Source organism: Neomonachus schauinslandi, chromosome 1 (genome assembly GCF_002201575.2).
Source record: "Neomonachus schauinslandi chromosome 1, ASM220157v2, whole genome shotgun sequence".
Classification (NCBI taxonomy): domain Eukaryota; kingdom Metazoa; phylum Chordata; class Mammalia; order Carnivora; family Phocidae; genus Neomonachus; species Neomonachus schauinslandi.
Window position 1 is genome coordinate 6,987,030 of NC_058403.1, and position 24,514 is coordinate 7,011,543.

At 46.3% G+C, this 24,514-nt stretch overlaps 1 protein-coding gene across 2 annotated transcripts in view; it reads left to right on the forward strand.

The window, feature by feature from the left end:
- The window catches only part of ERG (ETS transcription factor ERG), a 104,361-nt gene that overhangs the window by 36,191 nt on the left and 43,656 nt on the right, over nucleotides 1-24,514 (forward strand). Inside the window, exon 2 of one of the 2 annotated variants that reach the window (XM_021679179.2) lies at nucleotides 9,310-9,527. In XM_021679179.2, the coding sequence (XP_021534854.2) occupies nucleotides 9,310-9,527 (218 nt within the window). Of the gene's footprint in view, nucleotides 1-9,309; nucleotides 9,528-24,514 lie in introns of those variants that run through there. The other variant, XM_044913408.1, reaches the window with a different exon arrangement.

Sequence of the window (24,514 nt, forward strand, 5' to 3'; positions counted from 1 at the left end):
AACATGACTAGAAATGGATAGTCCAAACCATGAACCATGTGGAGAATTCAGGTCAGGCACATCAACTTTCTGTAATGTGATAATAATTGAAGTACAACATTAAGATTTTAAAAACCTTTTACATATGCTGGCTCATTTGGTCCATTTAACATGGACCTGGTTGGGAGCTGGGCAGCTGTTATCAACGCTGTCTTTGTAGTTGAAGAAATTGAGCCTCCATCAAGAGCGAGGCATCTCTCTTTGCCCTTGAATATGCAAGTATGCAATATCCCCAGTGCACGTGGCATGTTATTACGGAGTGGACTCTGATTCAGCAGGGCTGGAGACCAGAATCTGCATCTCCAACAAGCTCCCATCCTTGGAGCAGAAAGTGGTCACCAGAGTTCCCAAGGTGGCACAGGGAGCAAGGGCAGAATCTGGCTTCAAACTCGGGTCTTCAGACCCCAGAACCAATGCCCCTAATCTCTACTGGGTTATTTCCTACATTGTGGTCATCTTCATGTTTATCCTAAATTTGGTTATAAAAAGTGAAAAGAGGGGTGCCTGGGTGGCTCAGTTGGTTAAGCATCTGACTTTTGATTTCAGCTCAGGTCATGATCTCGTGGGTTGTGGGATCAAGCCTCACATCAGGTTCTGCCCTCAACGGAGAGTCTGCTTCTCTCCTTCTCTCTCTCTGCCCTTCTTCAATCTCTCGCTCAAATAAATAAATAAATCTTTAAAAAAATGTTTAAAAAGTGAAAAGAAAATCTTTTCATCTCAAATGAATTACTTAAAAATAAAAACTGGATAAGAAGATGAAGGCTTTTGATGAATAATCTCTGAGTGTTCTCTGATGGCGGTGATTTGGAAAACAAAACCAAACATGGAGCTCCAGCCCCACACAAAGCCAAGGGCACAGGAGGGTGTGTGTGGGGCGGGGAGACTGTGGTTGCATTGTTTGCGTTAACTCCCACCTAAAACTTACAAACAGGATGCTTCCACACATGTTTTCACACTTTTTATTCATCTCTAAAGAAGGAAAGAAACCTGTTGGGGGGGGGAAAGAAATACATTTCTTTGTAGGAGAACAAAGAAGCTATTAACATCACTTACATATTGTTCCTTTAGTTTTTTTTTTTTTAACCTTTTTATTGAGGCTTGATTGACACACAAAAAGCCATATGTGTTTAATGTATACAACTTAATGAGTCTGAGATGAGTATCCACCCATGAAACCACCACCGCAATCCAGGCCATAAACACATCCATCACCTCAACAAGTTTCCTTCCTCCCTCTTTATTTATTTATTTTTGTGTGTATGATAAGAACACTTAACATAAGATGCACCCTCATAGCAAATGTTTAAGTTGACAGCACAGTGTGGTTAACACCAGCCCCAAGCTGCGTGGTGGGTCTCTGGGACACACTCATCTTGCACATCTGTAACTGTGCACCCTTTGATTGCTGGGAGAAATAGTCTCCTTTTGCTGTCCTTTCAAATATTCGAAAGGGCATCCTGCGCTTCACCGAGCAAGTAAACAGAAGTTGTTTTAAAATTATGTTTGCTGGCTTTCTAATTGCTCCAGGTTCATTGAAAGCTCATTTTCATTGTGTGAGATAGAACTACTCTTTCTTGGAAATTTTTCTGCAAAACTCCAGGCCCCAGTGAATGCTTCTTCCTTGCTTTGGAATTCTCATTTTCCAGGAAGCCTTATTTTATTTGTATATTCCTAGCTACATAGAGTCCCCAGTTTATGCCTGCACAGATTTAAGGCAAGACCCTGTGCGGTCATGTGCTCCATGAGGGTGACTACGGACATATTACCAGTGACACAGCTTCTGGGTTCCTGGTCACTGGCTGCAAAACCCAATGATCTCCTAAGCGTGGGTCTTTTGTTGTGATATGATAGATGTTTTTGGATCCTACTTATTGCGTCATGTTGGGGCTGTAATAATAGGATTTCATGACTTTAATGGTTAATAGGAACAGCAGCAAACGTGGTGTTTTTCTGATGCTAGTAACACATGCAGAAAGGATCCTGCCCTGAAAATGCTTATATTTTAATAAATGCAGGAGTTCTGCCTTCGGCTCAGGCCATGATCCTGGAGTCCCGGGATCGAGTCCCGCATCTGGCTCCCTGCTCGGTAGGGAGTCTGCTTCTCCCTCTGACCCTCCCCCCTCTCATGCTCTCTGTCTCTCACTCTCTCTCTCTCAAATAAATAAATGAAATCTTTAAAAAAAAAAAAAAAAATAAATAAATAAATGCAGGAGTTGCGGGAGAAGTATCTAAGCAAAGGTAATTCCAGGGCCTCCTCGGCCTGACCAGAGCCAAGGAGACACCCTGTGAATTCAGACCAGAGAAATTGGACAGGAAGTCATCAGGGGGCCCATCTTCATCTCATTGTTTTCCAGAGGGATATACTGAGCAGAGGGAAAGGACCTTCTAGGATGAAGCAGGAAGAAATGAGGAAAGATGGAAAGGAGAGAATTCAGGTTCTCTGTATCATCTAGGCAACATCTGTCCCAGTGAGTGTGGGGAATAGGTGAAGGTCCCCTCAAGTGCTCTCTGAGTAAATATGATGATAGATGGATGGATAGATGGATTGTAGACAGAGGTGGGTGTGTATCAGTGTGTGTCAGCGTGTGTCCGCACACTTGGATGTATCTCCTTATCCCTGCTCCAGTCCCATGTCTCGTTCTCCTAGCGCAGAGCTAACGTTGTGTTTTGTCATCTTGTCCGAGACTGTCACGATACCATATTGGAGAAATACGCTCTTTAAATGGACTTTGTTTGCCTACGTGCATTTTTTCCTTTGAGGTTACTCCAAGATTTTTTATATTTTTTGAAGGACTGAAATAACAACGTGTTAAATGAGAAAAACGTGACACAAAGCTAGATGCTGCATTTAATCTATGATTTTAATGTTTCCCGTGCTGAAGAGTTAAAAGAAAAGAATACTAAGAAAGGGCAAGTGTGATTCACGCCCAGCTTGACAAGTCCTGAGTAACTTAATATTTGGCTTTTTGTGTGTGTGTGTTGTAATGAAAAGATACACTGGTCAGATGAAGTTTCTTATTAGATGATATGTTGGCTGTATCTGAATGCAAAAATGCAAAAACACACATGTTTAGAATAAAAACTCCTGAGCGGTTGGTGTGTGGTTTTGGGTGAATGGTGGGGGGTAGGGGTCTCCCCTAGGTGCATTGTCTGTTCTGTTTGTGTTGCTTTTTTCTCTCCCAAATGTGAGTAGGAGGTGACTTTCCAAAAGTATCCACTGCATGGGGTCTGCCTCGAAGAGAAGCTATAAACAATCAAGCTTGAGACAACCTAATAAATAGTTTTCCAATATCATTAGGTCTGCAGACATCCATTTAAGGCCACCAAGTGGTGTTGGCTCTATCATATTTATAAATGGTGTTCCCACCTGCCCTATTTTTCCTGTGTATTATTCGCTGAGAGAGGTCAGGCATCCACCTACGATGAACGCATTCCAATACACAACCATCAGTTTGAGTCTGAATAATCTGATTGACCAAAGAAAAGAACAGCTGTTGATTATGTAATATGTTGATTACATATGTAATATGTTGATTATGATTTGTTGATTATGTAAGAAATACTGAAACCTATCTGGGGCCTAATTGCTGCGTAGCTTGTAAGTTCATGGGAGAGTCTGTTGGACTTAGAGGGTTCATTTCCATCTTCTGCTGATACTTCAATTCCATCCTAAATCCTGGGATTCTGGGCATTTATTGCCTCACTCTCTCCCACCTCTTCCTTCTACAACGTCTCTTTCTAGATGGTTCCATCTCTTATCTATGATAACAGCTCTGCTCATTCCATGGCCCTGACAAGACTGGATCAGGAAGCCCTCTGCACGTGACCTCCATTAGCCTGACCTCTCCTTCCTTCTCATAAGGTCCAGGCAGTGGCGAGGGTGAAGCCTTATGGAGGGATGCCACACAGAGCTCTGGACCCTGCTTCTATCTAGTCCGCACGATTGACGTCACTCTTCTCAATCGTGCTTTCTCATCCAGGAATGACGACTGACTTTATGGGACTGTTGTCAAAACCGAATGACCATATTTCATAGATTTAAGATGCCACTGGTTATAAAGTGAACCATTATTTCATCCGCCACCAAGGAGAAGACGTGCTGCCCATAAAGTATGGCACACCATTGACTGTAAGATGCATCCAGATTTCAGAGCTGGGAAACTGTGGAAAATGGTGTATCTTAAAGTCAGTGACATAGGCTTTAAAAAGAAATGCATGCAAAGCACTTCATTAACAGGGAAACCTGGGTGTTCTGTGATGGATCAGCTGTTTGTGAGTCCAGAGAAAGTGGCTAAAAGATCTCTTACTCATGGCAGGGTGTGGAGTTATGTGGTGCACCAAATTCTCCTTGGCTTTATATGGGAGAAGTTTAAGGAAGAGTTTTGTGTTGGGTGCTAATGTGCTGAGAAGCCAAGTGGAAGAGGCAGGCTCCTGATTTCAGATGACATGGCTTCCTGGAGTGGACACTGTGTTGTGACAACAAGGACTTCTTTAAGAATGTTTTCTAAAGCATGACCATCATCTTACTCAGCGTGCTTGTTCCATTTAGTTTTTCCACTTGTTTTCCTAACTACTGGAGGCGCATGACACTTGAGGAGGCTGGAGATGGGTTTGGGAATCCAGTTCTGTAGACGTTGAGTTCTGGCTGTCTTCTGAATTTTTGAAAACCATGGAAGGACCGTGTCCCTCTGTGGGCTTCACTTGGCTCCAGCTGTGAAAGAGCTGATCATTCTGAGACTCGCTTCCACATCAAGCCCGGTTTTCAGGGACATCTAAGTGCGTTGGGTTCTCTGGATTAGCAATATAGTACTTTTAACCATGGGGGATCACGAAGTAGAAGCAAATAGGAGCCCAGACCCCATTTTTCTAATTCTTCTCCTTGAAATATAGGAGGCTCTCAAAAATATTCATCTGTTACAGAAAGGAATTCATCTGCTTCAGGATCCCTGACATCTTTTGCCGAAAATGTCAGTGTGCTTACAAAGTGCATTTGACTTTTTATTACTATCTTTTTAATCTCAGCGTTTGGATCCTCTGCTGTACCCACAACTAGTTCCTTGAAAATAAATCAAATTTTTGTCTCACACTATGAAATACCATCTATTTGAGAACTCCCCCATTTTCTGGAACTATCCGTCGACGGTTGTCCCATGACCAAGATCCAAAGGAATGGTCTTCGTATGTTATTGGTGTATTCAGTATTCATATGAAATAATAAACACTCTAGCAGTAACACATCAGCACCTTTAGTTTGGGGGCAATTTGCTTAGAATTTATGTATGTCTCATAAGTTCATAAAAAATGACATTGGTAGTCTGCCACTTGCCACATCGGACTATCCCAACTTTCCAGGAGCTACAGAAAAAAACACCCCTGCACACTAACACACACCAATCTAAAGTTCAGGTCTTTTTATAGTAACATAGAGGCAGGCATATTAAATTATGATGCCACGTTCCTGCCAGGTTTTGACTTTTTTTTTTTGTTTTGAGTTCTCTGCTATAAAGCAACCACAGCAGTTTCCCCCATCCTGCGCCTGGCCGAAGGTTCTGAGAGCATAACCTATATATGTTAACTCAGGCATCAGCCAGCACCTTGGCAGGTAGTCAGGTAGGTAGGTGAGGTGGCCACGGATGAGGAGGGAAGCCAGGCGGCAGGTAGGGAAGTAGGGACAGCGTCAGTCAAGGCCAGAAGTCCCCTGCTGAGCTGGAGTTGAGGGAGTCATGTGTTCCTGGTTACCAGCTTGCGTTCAGAGCTCCGTTCTGGTTTTAATCCTACTGGGCGAGATTCTCTCCTGCTTTGAAGTCCCAGAACTGCTGGGGCGGGAGAATCCTATGCAGTAGGCTTTGTCATTCATATCGAACCAAAGGGATGATGAAGCCCGCGTCTCGTATTATAGCTAAGTCTAATGGATGAACAAAGAGATTCTGCTGCTCTTTGGCGTCTACTGCTTGCTTGCCTCTGAAGAGCAGCGGTTAATTCTAGTGATTATCCTATTGAAGTAGGTCTGAAAATCACCCTCCGGCTTCTTTTTATTCCCCGCATTGTTAAAATGGGCTACATGGGTGTGCGCCCGCGTGTGTGTGTGTGTGTGTGTGTGAGAGAGAGAGAGAGAGAGAGAGAGAAAGAGATTGATTTTGTTTCCTTTTCCTGACCTGTACCTTAATTCTAGGTGTTCAGCATTCTTGGGTTAGTTATAATCACTTTGGGGCATGCTTTTTTTTTTTTTTTTTAATTGCTCTATCTTTCCAGAATGTGGATTATCTTTCACTCTTCTTGAGATGTTTATCCTGAAGCTCCCTCACTTTGTGGGCCCTTTCTCCTCTAGTGAACAAGAGCAACCTTTGATATTCTGAATCACATCACCTTTCTCATTTTTTATGCAATGTTCCCTTTGAGGAGAATTTTAAGCTATGAAGAAAAGATGTGTGTCTCCCTTATCTTTAGCTTTGTACGTTTTTCTCCCCCCTAAATCGATCTCAATTAACTTTGATTTCTTTCTTTAGAAAACCATGTGCTGAAATAATGCTTTGCCAGATGTGGGAATGGGTTCCTCACCCTCCAAACACATACTGGAGCCTTGTCTTAGTTCTCCGATTTCGGTCCACTTTTTAAACCTCATTCTCCATTTGCTTGGTCCCTGGAAGGGTTTGCACGAATACCCTGCTTTTACCTTGGGAGGTCTACTAATATTCTGACGTTGTGACTCTTCCTGCTGTGAAAATCTTTTTCTTTTTCACTTGTAATTTAAAACTGAGCCTGTCCCTCACACCTCCCCTGTTTCTTCCAAGTTCTGAGATCAATTGCACATTTATTCATGTTTCTCTTCACGGGCGAGCCAACGCTAACATGACGTAGTGTATTATCCCCCCGGAGCGGGGCTGGGAGTCTGCGGGACCAGGTGGGAGTGGGGGGCGGCTGTCAGCCTTGTCTCCCATTCTGAGTGTGCGAAACCTCTCTGTGCAGCGCTGCTATGGGAAGGGAGACTCTGTTCTGCAAGCATTATATAAGAAGCTTTGGTTTATGTCTTTATTAAAGAGCACTCCTGCACTAAGTCCGTGCGGTGATGCTGATTTCACGTTTACACCCACGTCTGGAAGTTTAGATGCCTCAGATTCCTTCCCTCCCCCTGTGACCAGGAGAGAGAGCCATGTCTTCATGTTGTCCTGACGCCTCCCGTGCCCATTGCTACACACTGAGCTTCGGTGTTCCTGCCTCGTATTGTTGCTCTCTGTGGTTGCTGTTTGATTTTGCCCTGTATTCAAAGATGCCTTAGTTAGGATTTTATTTTTCCCTTCCTCGCGTCTGATTCTGGCTGTCTGGCTGGCACAACCTGTCCTTTTGTATGTTTTGTGTTACTGTTTCAACCGCCAGCTTACTCTTGTCCCAAGTGTCACACGCTGTGATTCAAGGGATTTTTAAGAAGTTGGGGGTGGCGGGGTGTTATGTGTGCACAGCACCTGGCCACCACTCTGGGGGCCAGAGCCCTGTTTGTGCCTTGTGGTTCTTCCTACTCACCGATTCTTAGCGCAAGGCCTCTGGTAATGAAGTTCACGTACTTGTGAAGTTAGTCCTTGGGTAGGCAGGGGACCAAGTGGCAGAGTACACACCGGGTTTGGAGGGGTCCTTTGTGAAATTGCGTGTGTTCCCTAAGGATCCTGCTACTCCTGTGTAAGAAGGGAGGTCTGTATCTTAGAAATGCTGCTTCGTAAGGCTCTGTGACTAAAGGGGAGCGTCCTTATTTATTTAAATATCAACTTGAAGAGGGAGAAGGGAGTGCTAATGTAACAATATCCCAAACCAAGAAATGTAAGAAAGGCATCTTCGTAGTCTGAGGGAGTGAGTGATAAAACACCAGTCCGACGTGTCCCTAATTCCACAGCTCACTTTAAGGTGAGTTCTGGACCTTTCTGGAGCTCATATTTTCTCATTTGGGGATGAGAAGTTTGAACTGAAGTTCTCCACAGTCCCCCCCCCCCAGCATCAAAATTTTCATTTTTTTTTTAAAGTATGACCTGAGCAGCATTTGCTTCTCACCAGTTAGTAGCCATACTGAGGATGCCAAAGGGATAAAATAAAAATGAGCTATCACGCGGGTTTTTTTTTTTTTTTTCTGTGCTAGAAACCAAAATTGGATCGTCTTATAGTTCTTCTGCTACAGTAGTATATCATTCAAGTGGTTGAAATTTACAAATCTGGGCGCCTGGGTGGCTCAGATGGTTAAGCGTCTGCCTTCGGCTCAGGTCATGATCCTGGAGTCCCTGGATCGAGTCCCGCATTGGGCTCCCGGCTCAGCGGGGAGCCTGCTTCTCCCTCTGACCCTCTCCCCTCTCATGCTGTTTCTCTCTCGCTCGCTCTCTGAAAAATAAATAAAATCTAAAAAAAAAAAAGAAATTTACAAATCTGATTTGCCTTTGCTGATTTGGCCATAGAATATATAAGCGTAGCCATAGGCTAACCACCTGTGGGACTTAAAGCCCCAGAAGAACTGATGATACAACAATGAGGAATCTTGTTGTCTTTTCACCAAATCATGCAAAGGACCAAAGATATGAACAGAAAATAAAGGAGAAAAAGAGCTAGTCAGTGATCCAGATATTTTAAACATCCTGGTATTTGGAGGCATCTGGATAATTCACAGCTTTTTTTTTTTTTTTCCTGGTTCATTTATCATCCAGATGTTCACCATCATGGAAGTACTGCTTGAAACTCTATTTCAGCTAATAACTTCGAAGTGGAAAAATTCGTATCTTTGTACCTTTGTCCTCCGGGGCTCCACGTCCCCTTACTCTTCTTCTTCTAACTGCGTCTTCTTTTAAATCTCCTGGGAATGTGGCTGTTTTGCCAGACTCTTAGGTGTTACCCATCCCATTTCTTTTTTTAATCTCCATGACCATTCTGTACCCTGTCTGCTTGAATTATAGATTGCATTTGTCAAATAATGACACATGCAATTGGATGTCTTCTAAGACCTTTGAAATTCAACTTCCTTGAGTTGAGATTAAAGTGGGTATTATCCGCACTGCTGCAGTCAAGCTGGAGATGCTCGGAGACCTGCAGGAAAGTTTTTCCGGGCCGGCTGGTTCCAACTGTTAAGAGTCTGGAGGGAAGAAAACCAGCTACTTTTTCCTCCTCAGACATAGAACTGGATATACCATGAAAGCTCCCTAAACTGTGGCCCCCAGTTAGAAATGACTCTAAAGTCAGCAGCTCTTTGAAGCATGACTGTCCTTCGGCGTGTCCTGAATGTGTGTTTCTTTGGGCATTCAGGAAGCGTTATCGGTTGTGAGCGAGGACCAGTCATTGTTTGAGTGTGCCTACGGGACGCCACACCTGACCAAGACAGACATGACCGCGTCCTCCTCCGGCGACTATGGACAGACATCCAAGATGAGCCCCCGCGTCCCTCAGCAAGACTGGCTGTCTCAACCCCCAGCCAGGGTCACCATCAAGATGGAATGTAACCCTAACCAGGTGAACGGCTCAAGGTAAGGCGACCCCCGACTCCTGTTCTCCGGGACTTCTGGTTTTTCTATCCCTTGATCAGGCCAAATGGAAATGAGTCACACTCCTCCAAAGATTGTTTCAGAAAGCAAGGCCATGGAACGGTAACACGGGGCAAAGCTGAGAAAATGTGTTCTCCAGTGGTTTATGTTGAGGATAGAGGTTGTAAAACCTCGGTATATTTACCAAGAACTCTCTTTGAAGATGTGGTGTTCGATTCTATTTCCCAGGCACACGGGCTCTGTGGGAGGGGGGCCATGCCCACATATGGCAGAATTCATCTCTGAGGTTTTTATTGCCTGGAAAATAATGCTGTCTTATGTTTTTATGGAGGGAGAGTGTCAACTAGTGGCCAGGCAATGCAGCGTTATGTCCAAGCCGTATGACTTGGCTAACGGGTCTACTTCATATGGCCTCCACCCCCCCCCCCACTCCTCCCTCCTCTGTCCCCTTCTCTGATGCACCACGCTGTTTCTTCTCGTCTTTACTTACGCTTACAACCCTGCTCTGATGGCATGCCTAAGTATTAACTTTCCTGAGTTTGTCACGATATGCCGGTCACAGCAGAATGTGTTATCAAATGCAGAATAGTCTCTGACACTCAAAAGCATTTCATCAGCTGTGGGTTTGAAAAGTAAAGTTGATTTTAATTATGATATAATATCCCAGATATATCCAGAAAGAATGTAAAATCTCAGGACAAAGAAAGGATAATTTCTTTCTTTCTTTTTTTTTTTTTTTAATGTATTTATTCATTATAGAGAGAGAGAGAGAAAGCATGAGCAGGGGGAAGGGTAGGGGGAAAGGGAGAGAGAGAATCCCAAGGTGGGGCTTGATCCCAAGACCCTGAGATCATGACCTGAGCCGAAATCAAGAGTCGGACGCGTAAACAACTGAGCCACCCAGGCGCCCCAGGATAATGTCTTTTAAATGTTGCACAGTCTGACGTGGGATCATAAGAAGAGGATACACACTTGCCAGTGCTGTATCATGTACAAAGCCCTTTTATATCTAGTGAGCTATCAGTCCTCCAAGGAGCCCTGTGAGGAGTGCTCGTCCCCATTCGATGGAAGAGGAAACCGAGGCTCGAGCATTTTCTGGCTAAGTCAAGATCACAGCTTAAAGTAACTGGATTCAAACCAGGGGTGTTTGACTCCACACCCAGTGCATTTTCCACTCTGTTGCAACTATAATAGGCCCCTTTTGCTACATATATATCTAATGCTAAACGCGCTTTTTATAATTGTCATGTTTTATAAGCGCTGGAAATCATTGCGTCAACTTGTAGTTGATGAAGGTGCCAAGTCACAGTCCCTTAGTGGGAATGTTGAGGTGAGGCTGACGTGCCAAACAGGGAGACCACAGGTGTTAGAGCTTTCCCCGGCTCCGAGAAGTCCATGACCTCGGTGCATCTGGCTGCTTCTGGAAAATGGGAACGGTAACTCTGGTGTTGAATCTTGCTATGATGCCGGTCCTTTAAATGGAATTCAAGCCAAGGCAGGCCCAGCAAGGCAGTAATTCCTAGAGTCCCAAGAGGACGGAAGGACCTTGGTAGAAAATGCTGTCAAAGGGTCCAGGATAGCCACGTCCCGGCCAGTTGATGGTTACGTGTCCGTATTTCACAGGTAAACCTATCCATCCGATAGAATGTTTCCATGCTCGTTAACTGGTCGTCGTGCTGTGAGCACTGAGAGTACTTAGCACTTCTTCCAAGGCTAGCTGCCCAGAATACATCAGCGTGTGTGTGTGTGTGTGTGTGTGTGTGTGTGTGTAAGAGAGACCTTGCCTGTGGGAGAGAGTGGGAAAGAAGACTTTGGACAAAGGGCACTGAGGTGATTTCCAGCCAGCCATGAGCAGAGTGAGCCATGCCCTATCCCTTGTTTCTGGAACCTGGCCTATGACCAGCTCCAGAAATTGTCAGCCTGGATTTAGCAGCCTCAGGAGGAGACAGAGCGAGGATGTGAGGATGGTGTCGCAGAAACAAAACCTTCTTTTGTTCCCGTGGTGCTCTCCCCGCATGTAAATAGGAGAAGCCTGCTGTCTTGCAGGAGAAGTGGACACCATTTCTTTTCCCATCAGTAGCCAGCATCCACTTGCCACCTGGCTGGGGCCGTGGGCCAGCCTTTCCAGCCTGAGGAGGTCCGCACAGGGATTCGGGACAGGAACGCCGAGCCTGGCCAAGGGGCTGGGTCCCCAAGAAGGACAGAGCTCCCAGGAAGGTTTTCCCACATTCCTCAGCCCGGCTGACGGGGACAGGCCCTTTGGCCGTTCCTCTTTGGTGCAAAAGTGGGTCACTTTTCTGGGAAATGCAATCGTTTTTGGAGGAACTGATCAGTTTTCTTGTGAGGGAACAAGGGTAACCTTGCTACCTTCCTTTCTTAGGCCCTCACAAAATTCTAGGGTTGTTCCGAATGTTCCTGTCACAGGAGTTTCAAAGGCAGTTCCAGCTTTTGAAGCAAACTGTGACGTGTTTTGGTGGTGGCCACCGAGGGAAGTCAGTCTCCTAATCCTTGTCTTCCTCTCGGATCCACGGTGGCATGTTTGGCAGGTGCTGTCCGCGAAGAGAGCACGGCTGACTCCATGTACCTTTGATCAAGGGCCATTTGCTTCCTTGACGGAAAATGGCAGGCCTGGTGTGAAATGGGGGGAGGGGCTTCAGGAGCCTCCGAGGCTTTGTGGAGTTGAGCCCTGATGCAGATGTCCGCTGGTAACCAGGTGTCATCGTTACCCACCCCCAAGAGACAGGAGGGTGACATGCATTGATCCTCTCTGTAGTAGAGACAGATACAGGGCTCCTGCCCACCCTTGCCAGAGCTCAGCTGTCTGCCGGAGTTGAGTGGGGCCGGCCTGGTGTGTCCACTGAGTTCTCCAGAGAAACAACCGATAGGCTAGACACTTGTTTTAAGGAATTGGCTCTGGCAGTTGTGTGGGCTGTCAAGTCTGAGGTCTGCAGGGCAAGCTGGCAGGCTGAAAACTCAGGCAGCAGTTGGTCCTGCAGTCTTTCTCTTCCTTAGGGAAGGCTCAGTGTTTGCTCTTTGGACCGTCACCGGATTAGATGAGGCCCACCCACAGTATTAAGGATGATTGCCTTTATTTAATGTCAGTGGATGACAGATGTTAACAGCATCTGTGCAAAATCCTCACAGCAACACCTTGATTAGTGCTGGGTTGAGTCGCTGGGTGTGATGCCTTGGCCAGATGGACACAGCAAACTTGGCCGTACCTGGTGCTCCCAGGGCCTGTGCTGCTCAGTGGTTGGTGGAGCCGTTGCTTTCGGACCTCCAAACCGAGGCTCCCCTGGGGTGGTCAGTTCCTTGTCACTAAGGGGCTCAGCCTGGCTAGATGGGAAGTGGTAGAGGGGATCCGTCAGATCCGTAGTTCCCTGGGAGCCAGCAGAGTACTGAGAGGTGGGTGGCCAGGCAGGGTCTGCTCTGCAGAGCACGGCAGGCTGCCTGAAGGGGTGTGGAGGAAGGGGATACTCAAAATCCACTGGCGTAGCTAAGGCTTATTTCATCTAGAGGTCCGACCAGCAGATAGAAATGGCTGAGGATCGGACCTGCCGGGTTTGCTGACTCACTGCGTGTTACTTACACACGTCAGTTCCAGCTCAATACAAGAGGACCTGACCTTGTATTCACTCTGCTTTCGTTCTGGAGACCTTGAATGGGCACCTGGCTGTACCAGCCCTACCTGAGATGTCAGGGGCAGGGGCAGAGTCGTGGAGAAAGGGGTCCTGCCCTGCAGGTTTCGTGGCAGAGACACTGTAGAGAAAGGCGTGAGCACCAGGGACAGGGGTGTAGCTCCTGAACACTCCATCTCCCAGCAGCTCTCCAGAGGCAGCCACCACCTGCCCACCAGCTCCCCCGAGCCAGAAGCCTCAGGCCAGGTGTGCCAGGGACTTAGAGACAGAAGCAAGAAAAGAAATGTACCTCCTGGCCCCCAGCTCAGCAGCCTCTTCTAATTGTCATAGCTGTGAGCTTTCATGTGGTGGACTTTTATGCAGCACACGCACCTCTTGAAGTCAAGTTCAAGGAGAATTTACCTAAGTCAAAAACTGGACTTTGGCTGCAGCATGCGGGCTGTTCCCTTTGCGGCCCCTCATTGCTCTTCAGCAGAGACCCCCAAGGACAGGAGCACTCTGTAGCTTGGGTCTTGCCTGAATCTGACCCAGCTCCTTCTGCATAGAATACCATCTTACCCCTATCTGTCCGTTACCCGTAGGAGGAAAAGACTAAGTGCTTTGGGAGGAGGGAGGAACTCCGTTCCTCACCAAACGATGGAATTCTACAAAACCTCAGCCCTTATGTGCTCACAAGCTCCTGAAATGAAATACAAGTGGTGAAATGAGATCTGTTGCCATTATAATAGCCCTCTATAAAAAATAATAAAAGGAAAACAGGAGAGAAAGGAACCACTGTTTTGTGAGCCAACGGGGAAGTAATTGTGGGTTTGGCTTGGCTGCTACCATATCAGAGGGTACGGTGCATGCAGACACTAATCTCACTGCACGCTGTGTAGACGCAGGACATCATTTCTCGGCCTCAGTAGTCCACGACCACCCTGCCTTCCCCCTTTCTTCACTCCAGCCTGACGCACGAGAAACCCCCACGTGGTCACACAGTGGAGAAGCGTCTGTGCACTCTCAAAGCTGAACCAGCTGTTTGCGGGTGTGGTACACACAGAGGCCCTGCGGGTGGGGAGAGGGGGCGCGCTGCTCGCCTGGCCTCTAAGCGAGCCCCCTGCTGATGGCCTTAATTGGCTGTGAGGTTGCTAAGGCTGAAGCCACTACAGACAGGCCAAGACACACACGCACACACGCACACGCACACACACTCACACGCGCATGCGCGCACACATACGGCCACAACAAAATTGCCTTCCACGAGTAGGCAGGCAGTCCTGTGCACAGAGCAGCATCTAAGTATCTCTGACTCAGAGAGCCAGCCGGATCTCAGGCGTGTTGCATTGGACATCTCCTGCATCCTTCCACAGGCGAGGAAAATCCCATGTAGGCCCACCTGGAAGCTCATCGCAGCGGGAACGTACTGAATTTGCGTGCCACGCTGTGAATCCTGCCCCAGCCTCATCCCCAAACCACCTGGGGTCATTAACTTCTCGTGTGAGTCAGTTAGGTGCGGGTTCCCTGGTGTGGTGGTTCTCAAGGTCAAGCCCCAAGATCAGCAGCATCAGCACCAGCCGGGAGCTGGTTAGACAGGCAGATTCTTGGGCCCACCCCGCACCTCCTGAATCAGACAAGACTCTGGGATGGAGCCCAGCACTCTGTGGTTTAATGAGCCCCCTGGGGATTCCCATGCTCACTGGTCTGAGAAGCACTGCTCTGTTGCAGGATCCAGGGAGATGAGAACTGAGTGACCTGCAGAGTGAAGGCTCTGGAGAATACAACGTGTGGAGGTTGGTCTGCTCCCGGGTGGTCTGTCTGCCAGGGCCAAGGAGCGCCTCCCTCACCTCACACCATAGTGGGGTTTTGCCTGGCTGAGCCTGTGCGGGGGATCCTGGGTCTTGTCTCTCTCTGTGGTCTGGGAAGAAGATTTGTTGGGTGGATAACTCCAGCCTGGCGTCGGATAGCAAGGGCTTTTGACATAACCTGTAATGAGCATACAACCCGCAGTGTAATGAAGATGACAGAAAACGGAGTTGCCTGATTGGCCCATCTTGGCATCAGGCATACTGATTATGCATGCGGCCATTCATTCATCCAACAAGTACTTATTGAGTGCCTACTGTGTACAGTCATTGTTCTAGGTACTTAACATACAGTCATAAAACACAAAAATTCTGCTCTGCTATATTCATTTTCTCATGCGGAAGATGGCCACTGAATCAGATAACTAATTAAAATATATAGCCAGTTAGATCATGGTAAATGTTAAGAATAAAATAAAGCAGGAAAGGGGGTGGCCATTCTAGGTAGGGTGGCCTGAGAGCATTACCTCTAAGAAAGTGACATTTGAATAAAGTCCCAAAGGTAGCGAGGGAGAATGCCCTCTGGTTAAACAGCAGAATATTGCAGGAAAAGGGAATGCTAAGTGCAAAGACCCCGAGGTCAGCCTGAAGTGTTAGAGGACAATTGTGACTGACATTTAGTGACCCAAGCCACAAACAGGCAGTGAGGTCAAGTGATTGTGGGCTTTACTCTGAGTGAGCTAGGAGACCATTGGGGTGCCGCAGGCAAAGGTGAGGGGTGTGATGTTACTCAGACGTAGCAGGATCTCTCTGGCTCCTGTGTTGAAGCCAAGACCTGCTAGGAGGCCTCTGCAGGAGTTAGAGTAAGGGATGCTGGGGCCTGGGTGAGAATGGGAGGGGTGGAGGGTGGAGGAGAGGTGATGGCATTCTGGACGTATTTTGAAGGTAGAACTGATGTGCTTTACTGATGGGTCGGATCTACAGAGTAAGAAAGAAGGAAGTGGGGATGAACCCAGGGTTTGGGGGTATATCCCAAACGAGGTGTAGACAAACCACACTGGGAATCCTCCTGAGATTAGGGCCTGGACCCCTCCAAGTACCAGCCCAGATGTTGGGGCCACGTACTTAGTGCTCATAAACACCAGGCAGAATGGGAGGGGCTCTTGCCTCCTTGCCCAAGTTCAGTGGATCTTAGTTCATGAAACCAGCAGTTGTTAACCACAGTGATTGTGCCTCAGGGGACATTTGGCAATGTCTGCAGACATTATTGATTGTCACAACCTGAGGGTGTTCCTGGCATCTAGTGGCTGGAGGCCAGAGATGTTCAACATCCTATAGTATACAAGAGAGGACCCCCCTCCTTCCACCTCGAAAAGAATGTCTGGCCGCCAGTGTCAATAGTGTAAAACTGAGAAAACCTGCCCTAAATTAACATTTAGTTGGTGTTTCCATCATGCACTGTGTTAGCTGCCGTGAAGATGGGTGAAGAGAAGCCCATGGCCCATCAAAGGTGAAGAAACTTCTGTGGGATCCCGGGACGAGTACAGAACAGAGGGATGTTCAGGGCCCAGCTGTAGCAGGTATGAGGGTGTGAGCCAGTCCTCGGGGCAGGAAAGAAAGCGTCCAGAATGAGCAACGTTCATCAGGATCTTCATAGTACACCGTTATTTATTCATAGATTTCAATACACAATATCCCTTCCAATTTCTTCACTAAATTTATGAAATGGCATTATGATTCTACCCCTTTTTTTCCCAGATGAAAACCATTGAAAACCAAACGTTTTCATAACTTGCTTACATCCACCTGTCATGGGCCCCTGGACTCCAGGCCCGGACTCCTCTCTACTCCCTCAGGCTGCTTCCTTTAGCCAGACAACAGAGCTTCCTCCATGGGACAGACAAGCTAACTGTTCTGTTTCTTGTCTCAGAGGCATTACATCCAAACCCTGACCATTTGGATTTCTTGCAGGTAGTACACATTTAAAAACCATTTACTTGCATCTCATTTGAATTTATTACAGCAGGTCAATTTACCTGCACTCGCCTTCACATTACCTTTGTCAGATGTCTCCAAACAAAACCACATGTTAAAAATTGTAAGCACGGGGGCACCTGGGTGGCTCAGTTGGTTGGGCGTCTGCCTTCGGCTCGGGTCATGATCCCAGGGTTCTGGGATCGAGCCCCACGTTGGGCTCCTTGCTCAGCCGGGAGCCTGCTTCTCTCTCTGCCCCTCTCCCCCTCTCATGCTCTCTCTCTGTCTGTCTGTCTGGAATAAATGAATAAAATCTTTAAAAAAAGTTGTCAGCGTCATGAAGAGACTTGCCATTCAAGTATATTGGTGGCTCTCAGTAAATATTTGCTGGGGTGACATTAAAAATAAAAAAATTTCTCAGTATTAGGCTGGTGACGGTTCATGGACCCTGATGTTGTTTGTGTTGAGCTGTGCCCAGCAGCCACCTACAGAATGGAATCTCGGCTGAAGGTCTTTTAATGCCACTTTCCCTCATTTTATGTGCAACACTCAATATTCCATACTTGCAAGTCATTTGCTGGGACTGCTCTCTCTCCACGCCTTTCTACTTATACTCGTTGAGATTTGACTAATGTGTATTTTCCTGCAATTTCTATAAGACTTCGTGTGTTTTGTTAGGACAGTGAAATCCGCAACAACAATCGCATACGCTCCTTTCTGGTTCAGGGTTCTGAATGGGGTTGGCCTGCAAGATGCCTCCTAATTAAGCTCGGCCGTCTTCCAAGGTGTGGGTAGCACAGTGTTGGAGACTTGCAAGCTATGAATTTTCCGAACGGTGATGGTGAGGTCAGTTAGTCCTAGCTTGTCCTACTCGTAAGGGGCCTTGAGTCAGTTCATTGGGCTGCAAAAATGAGACACGGACTGAAAGAGCCTCACTCAGGGAAAAGTCAGGAAGGAGACAAAGGCTCTGCTACTGCTTCTCAGTCTGGAGCAGACCTCTCCTCATCCCCTCTCCTCAGCAGCCACTCACAACTGTCTTTGCCATCTCTTGGGATGTCAAGGGGATGGGCGCCATTTTGTAGGGGAAGAAGGCCTAGGAGTCTTGCTCCCCATTATGGCGCATGGGAATCCCATTGGATCACTGTGGGTATTGGCAAAGGGACAGGGGGACCGCTTTGGCATTTTCTATCTTCAAAGTGAAATAATTTTGGTTAACCGGAATTTACATAGCCTGTTGTGAAAATAAAAACCTGAAGCACGTTGGTGGCTATTGGGCTTAATTCTTTCCTCTCTGACAAATGAAAGTATTCCAAACAAACAAACAAAAAAGACAACTCCCGAGGTAGAAAATATGCCACATCTCATCCTGAGCATGTAACTATTTATAGAGATCTTATTCTATAGAATATTTTATTTCCAAATGACAAATCCCGAAAGGATGCAATTCTCCCCAGATTTCAAGATCTTGCTGATATCCATTCTTAGCTGTAAAGAGAAATAAAAACTTCAATAATGAAACTCAGGGAACCATAAACAAACCCCTTTCAGGGACAAAGAACTAACTGTTGGTGAGTTGGTGGTGATTTTTAATTAACTGAGTCTTCAGCTGCTCTGGAGAGGGGGAAGGGGACCGGACTGGAGGGAAGAGACTGGGATTCCAGGTGTAAGAGAGCATATTTAGTAAGGGTAAAAATAACACACAGCTGCGAAGACAAACATCTACAGTTTCAGTTTGAGCGGAGAGCTCTCCATGAATCACTGCCGAGCTCCACCCGCTGCTCAGGCCATGGGGTCTGAAGCAGCTTTTCCACTGCCTCTGATTCAGAAATAAAACAGACCCACAAATTACCCCGGCGCCCTCCAGACAATCCCTTCCTTGTCTGGGGTCCTGAAAATACCTTTTGTGGTGACTTACCTCAATTCATGCTATGAAACTCGATTAGGAGTTTGCTCAGTCGATTAGGAGTAAGTATGTGCTTTTAGGGTTCTTAGGAAGAAAACCACCTGAGAAGGGTTTTTTGGTATTCGGGTCTGAGACAGGCCCGGAATGCATGCCCGGGCCAACCTCCCACGGAGGGCCCTCTCTCGGAACTGACCTCTTTGGGCTTTTAGGGCAGAGCCGCCAAAGAAAACCTTTGCATTTCTCTCACATAGCTTCATCACCCAATAAACTAAAAAGAACATTCGGGAAGATAGTCACATTCTAGTAAACAGTGACGAGCTGAAGACTGCATGAGGGTAACGTTAGCTTGCTTATCCACATAAGAGTCAGGGTGATAGAGAACATGGTCTTCGAGGGCAAAGGTAGGTGGAGTCAGGGAGAGGGCTTTCTTCACTCAAATGCACACACCAAGAGAATAGGGACACCGGCGAATCCCTAGCACCTGGGACAGGGCCTGGCAGAGAGATTTGCTCCATAAATACTCTGGTTAAAGGGGCTGAATGGATTGAGAAGACCCAAGGCCAGGGGAGGATCTAGGGAGTGTGGGTTTATCCAAAGGTGCTATGGCCCAATGAAGGGCTTAGGCTGCACATACCCAGCATGGGTTTGTGTTTGGGGAAGATCAATCTGGAAGTAAAGCATGTGGTAGACAGCAAGGCAGTGGAAGTTCTCTCTTAAGGGCAAGAGGAATTCAGGGGTAAGAAGAAGAATGGGTCTTGGAAAAATAGGTAGATTTTCAAGAGGCTCGTGGGTTTGTCTCTACCCACTTCTAGAAGTATATGGATGTTCCAGATTTGATTTTGACTTGCCTTGGACTTTTTCTAAGGCCCTAGGGCCTCTGCTAACTGTTGTGAAGTGAGGGTGAATCACAGATTTAATGTGGCTAGTGAGCTCAGGGTTGTCGCCTGGGGCTGTGTTCGGCGACCTTCTTGGATAAATGAGGTCCATTCACACGGCACAGACCACAGCGCAGGGCTGAGGCTCCATTCTTGTCAAGCTAACGGCCACGTGTGTGCCATTCACTGTGGGCTCTTTCCATGGTGGAATCTCTCCTGCTGTAAATAGTCTCTGATGTGAGAAAACCAATGTCAGATGCCAAGTTTATTTTCTTTTTCAAAAACAAAGCCCCGACTTTAATTTCTCAGTACATTTTCACAGGTGCATTACCCCTTTTAAAAATAAGGTATTATGTGTAGCAACAGCTAAATGAAGCTTTTGTCCCTGGCTGTGTTCCACGTGATCTTAAAACCTTAGACTGTTTTCCCAATGGTCCAGCTTCTGTCCTGGTCCTCAGTTCTTGGGCCCACATTCTGGATCAGATTCCTTCCTGCCGTGCCTCCTAGTGTGGGGACCTCTCCTTGGATTTCCTCCCGTGCTCGCCAATGTAAGCCCATCATCTCTGCAGAGCGTGCTCAGTGCTGAGCACCTCAAGGAAGTATTGTGGGGGGAGCATTTGATAATTCAACTGGAAATTGAGACGATCAACCTTTTTTTTTATTTTTATGTTTTATTTATTTATTTTATTTTTTATTTTTTTAAAGATTTTTTTTTTTATTCATGAGAGACAGAGCGAGAGAGAAAGGCAGAGGGAGAAACAGAACCTTTTTTTTTTTTTTAAAAAAAACCTAGACTAATCAAAATTCATACATATGTCCCCATCAACACGCCATCTTTGGTTTCTCCCTGGAGGACTTGTCTGCACGTGGCTACCCCTGCTCAGCTCACATCTGCAAATCTCTCCATGACCGCCTTCGGGGCCGCTCCCAGGATATCCTTCTGAAAATACCCAACAGTAATGAAACAGAGTTTTCTGAGGGTCTGTTCAGTTATGTTTCACGTCCATGAGAGTGACTGCTCATGTGGACTTAGCGAGGTGAGGTCCTAGAGTGTGGGGGCCAAGTGCTTGGACTCAGGACCCCTACAGCCTAGGTTCAAATCAAGTAAGGTCTGTAAATATTTGTTTGCCCACAGTGCATTAGGCACTCTCAGAGGCGAATTTGTGTTTATTTATTTATTTATTTATTTATTTTTTAAGATTTTTTTAATTTATTTTTATTAGAGAGAGAGAGTACAAGTAGGCAGAGAGGCAGGCAGAGGGAGAGGGAGAAGCAGGCTTCCCGCGGAGCAGGGAGCCCGATGCGGGGCTCGATCCCAGGACCCTGGGATCAGGACCTGAGCCGAAGGCAGCCGCTTAACCGACTGAGCCACCCAGGCGCCCCTATTTTTTTTTTTTAAAGATTTTATTTATTTATTTGAGAGAGAGAGAATGAGAGACAGAGAGCACGAGAGGGAAGAGGGCAGAGGGAGAAGCAGACCCCCCGCTGAGCAGGGAACCCGATGTGGGACTCGATCCCGGGACTCCAGGACCATGACCTGAGCTGAAGGCAGTCGCTTAACCGACTGAGCCACCCAGGCGCCCCGAATTTGTGTTTAAAGCACAGAAATAGAAGATTGTGGAAACTGGAACATATAGCATTCCATCTCTCAAGATCTTTTTGCCTTTCCATTATTTCTATTATTTTTGATACCCCCTTCCCTGATCACTTAGGTTGCCTGATTCTTTCCAGAGTGTCAAGAAGTGGCAAGTATGGAGGACTAGCTGAGCGCGTGTAGTCTCTTGATTTCTGTAGCCGAAGCAGCTGAGACCTGTGTGCTTGGAGCACCGTTTTGTTGCCAGTCCCCTGGTGCTGTGTGGAATGCTTTGGATCTGTGATCAGACACTGGGAACTGCGTGCTGTATCACCCATTCTCTTCAGGAGAAGCCATGAGAGAAACTTCTGCTTCTGCTGAGTGACTGGTTCATCTTTATGTGTCAGACCCTTTGAACTGTAACAGGATACACTTCCTTCTTTGCTTTGGCTAGTAGGAAGCTCAGAGATAAATAGGTGTCCTACCTCTAGCAGCTATAAAGAGTAAGCCAACTCAAAGTGCTGATATTATTTCATGATTAATTCCTTTTCTGCCTTACATTCCATTCACTTCCATTCCTTTGATTATTCATGTTATCATTTTGTATGCATTTGTATGCATTTTTATATCTGCCTTATATCATGTTGTCTTGTATGTAATCTTGTAAACTACATGTAGTTTGAGGAAGGGTAGGGAAATAAAATACACTCAAAACCACCACACACCCACATAAATATAACTCTAAAGTTGCAGAGGAAAATGATGGAATCTCCTCTTTGGAAATATGTTCACATAAACTAAACATTTGTTGGTCTAAGTATCTTCTAGAGAGTCATGCCTGGGGGCTTGGGAATGGAGCTTTTTCCAGCCCCTTGATTCTGAAAGTCTATGAGAACCCAGTGGGGTTTGGGAACATGTCCAATTTCTCACCTGAATTTAAATTTAGTGCAGTTTCTGGGGCGCCTGGGTGGCTCAGATGGTTAAGCGTCTGCCTTCGGCTCAGGTCATGATCCCAGGGTCCTGGATCGAGTCCTGCATCGGGCTCCCTGCTAGGTGGGGAGCCTGCTTCTCCCTCTGCCTCTGCCTCTCTCTCTCTCTCTCTCTCTGACTCTCATGAATAAATAAATAAAACATTTAAAAAAATTTAGTGCAGTTTCCAATTTATTTGATATTCTTTGCCATGTCCCTTCACCATTATTTTGAAATACCACTGTGTCATAAGAAGTCAGTGCTCATTATCTCAATTCACACACTCTTTATGAGTGGTTCGTTCATTGAGGCTCAACAAAGCAACTTAATTGGGCATGAGTGCCCAGTTATCTGAAGAAGAACACCAATGCCCATCTTTTTGATCACGAAGGTAGAAGGGGCTTTCAGCACTATTCCCTGGTGTGACCACAATTATGCACACACACCAGGGAGATCTGAGAGGTTGCTGCTGAGACTAGACTTCTAAAGCTATGTGGCCCCAAGGGGGAGGTGGGGGAATTGGAATTGGGAAGTGATATGGCACCCCAGCTGTTGTCCAGTGCCTTCACAAAATTCTTCCCTCTGCACCAGCCTTCCCCTCCCGACGTGACCTCAGCCCAATGTAGGTTTTCTCCTGCTGTAACAGAGCTGTCCGCCTAGCTCCTGTTCCCTCTACTGATGCCACGTTCTCTATGGGATTGTCCAGACTGGTGGTTTTCGGGTTACAAACAGAACCCAGACCTGAAAATGTGCATTTGAGAATGTGGTTAAGACATAGTAATCCTTTTTATTTATTTATTTATTTATTTATTTATTTATTTATTTTTAAGATTTTATTTATTTATTGGAGAGAGAGAGTGAGAGAGAGCATGAGAGGGGAAAGTGTCAGAGGGAGAAGCAGACTCCCTGCCGAGCGGGGAGCCCGACATGGGACTCGATCCTGGGACTCCAGGATCATGACCTGAGCCGAAGGCAGTCGCTTAACCAACTGAGCCACCCAGGCGCCCAGTAATCCTTTTTTTTTTAAAAAAAAGATTTTATTTATCTCTTTGAGAGAGAGAGCAGGAGAGAGGAAGAGTACAAGCAGGGAGGGGCAGAGGGAGAAGCAGACTCCTTGCCGAGCGGGGAACCCAACACAGGGCTTGATCCCAGGACCCTGAAATCATGACCTGAGTCAAAGGCAGACACTTAACTGACTGAGGCACCCAGGTGCCTCAAGACACAGAAATTTATTTTATTGTGGTAAGAACACTTAACATGAGACCCACTCTTTCAACAAATTTTGGGGTGTACATTATTGTTGACCAAAGGTAGAATATTGGAGAGCGGGTCTCGAGAGATTTTTCATCTCCCTTGACTGAAACTTGATGCTTGTTGATTAGGAACTCCCCATTTCTCCTCTCCCTAAGCTCCTGGAAACCACCTGAATTTGACCATGTAACCGCATGTAAAGGGGAGTATTTGTCCGAAGTATTTGTCCTTCTGTGACTGGCTTATGTCACTCAGCATAACGTCCTCAAGGCTCATGCCCTGTCAGAGTCTGCAGGATTTCCTTCCTTTAAAGCAGACTAGCATTCCACTATTGTATACACCACATTTTCTTTGTCCATTCACCCATGGGTGGACAATTAAGTTGTTTCCACACCTTGACCATTGTGAATAGTGCTGTAATGAACATAGGAGTGCTAATATCTCTTTGAGATTCGGATTTCCATTCTTTCGGATAAATATGCATAAATGAGATTGCTGGGTCATATGGTTGTCTTTTCTGAAGACTTTCAAGGAACCTCCATTCTCTGTTGCATTGCAGCTGCACCATTTTGCATTCCACCAACAGCGTGCAAGGGCTCCAATTTCTCTACATCCTAGCCAACGTTTATTATCTTTTGTTTTTTGTACTAGCCATCTTGACGGGTGTGGGGTGATCTCTCATTGTGATTTTGATTTCCATAATAACTTCTGTGTGCCCCCAAAAGAAAGAATCATTGAGAGAAATATCTTGAGCGATGCCTATTTGCAATAAAGAAATTCATCCCCCAAACAATAAGACAGAGACATTTCACATTCACCAAATGATTATCCATTTAGCAAGCATCTAATGAATTGCCTTAGAACTTTTACAGAAACTGCTGGAAAACACATATGCAAATACTAAGAATACAATATTTAAAGTGATGCTCTTTGCTATGTGCATTTCAAAAGCAATACATTGAATGTCCAAGTCCTTATCATGGTGGAGTAGAGATCATGTGA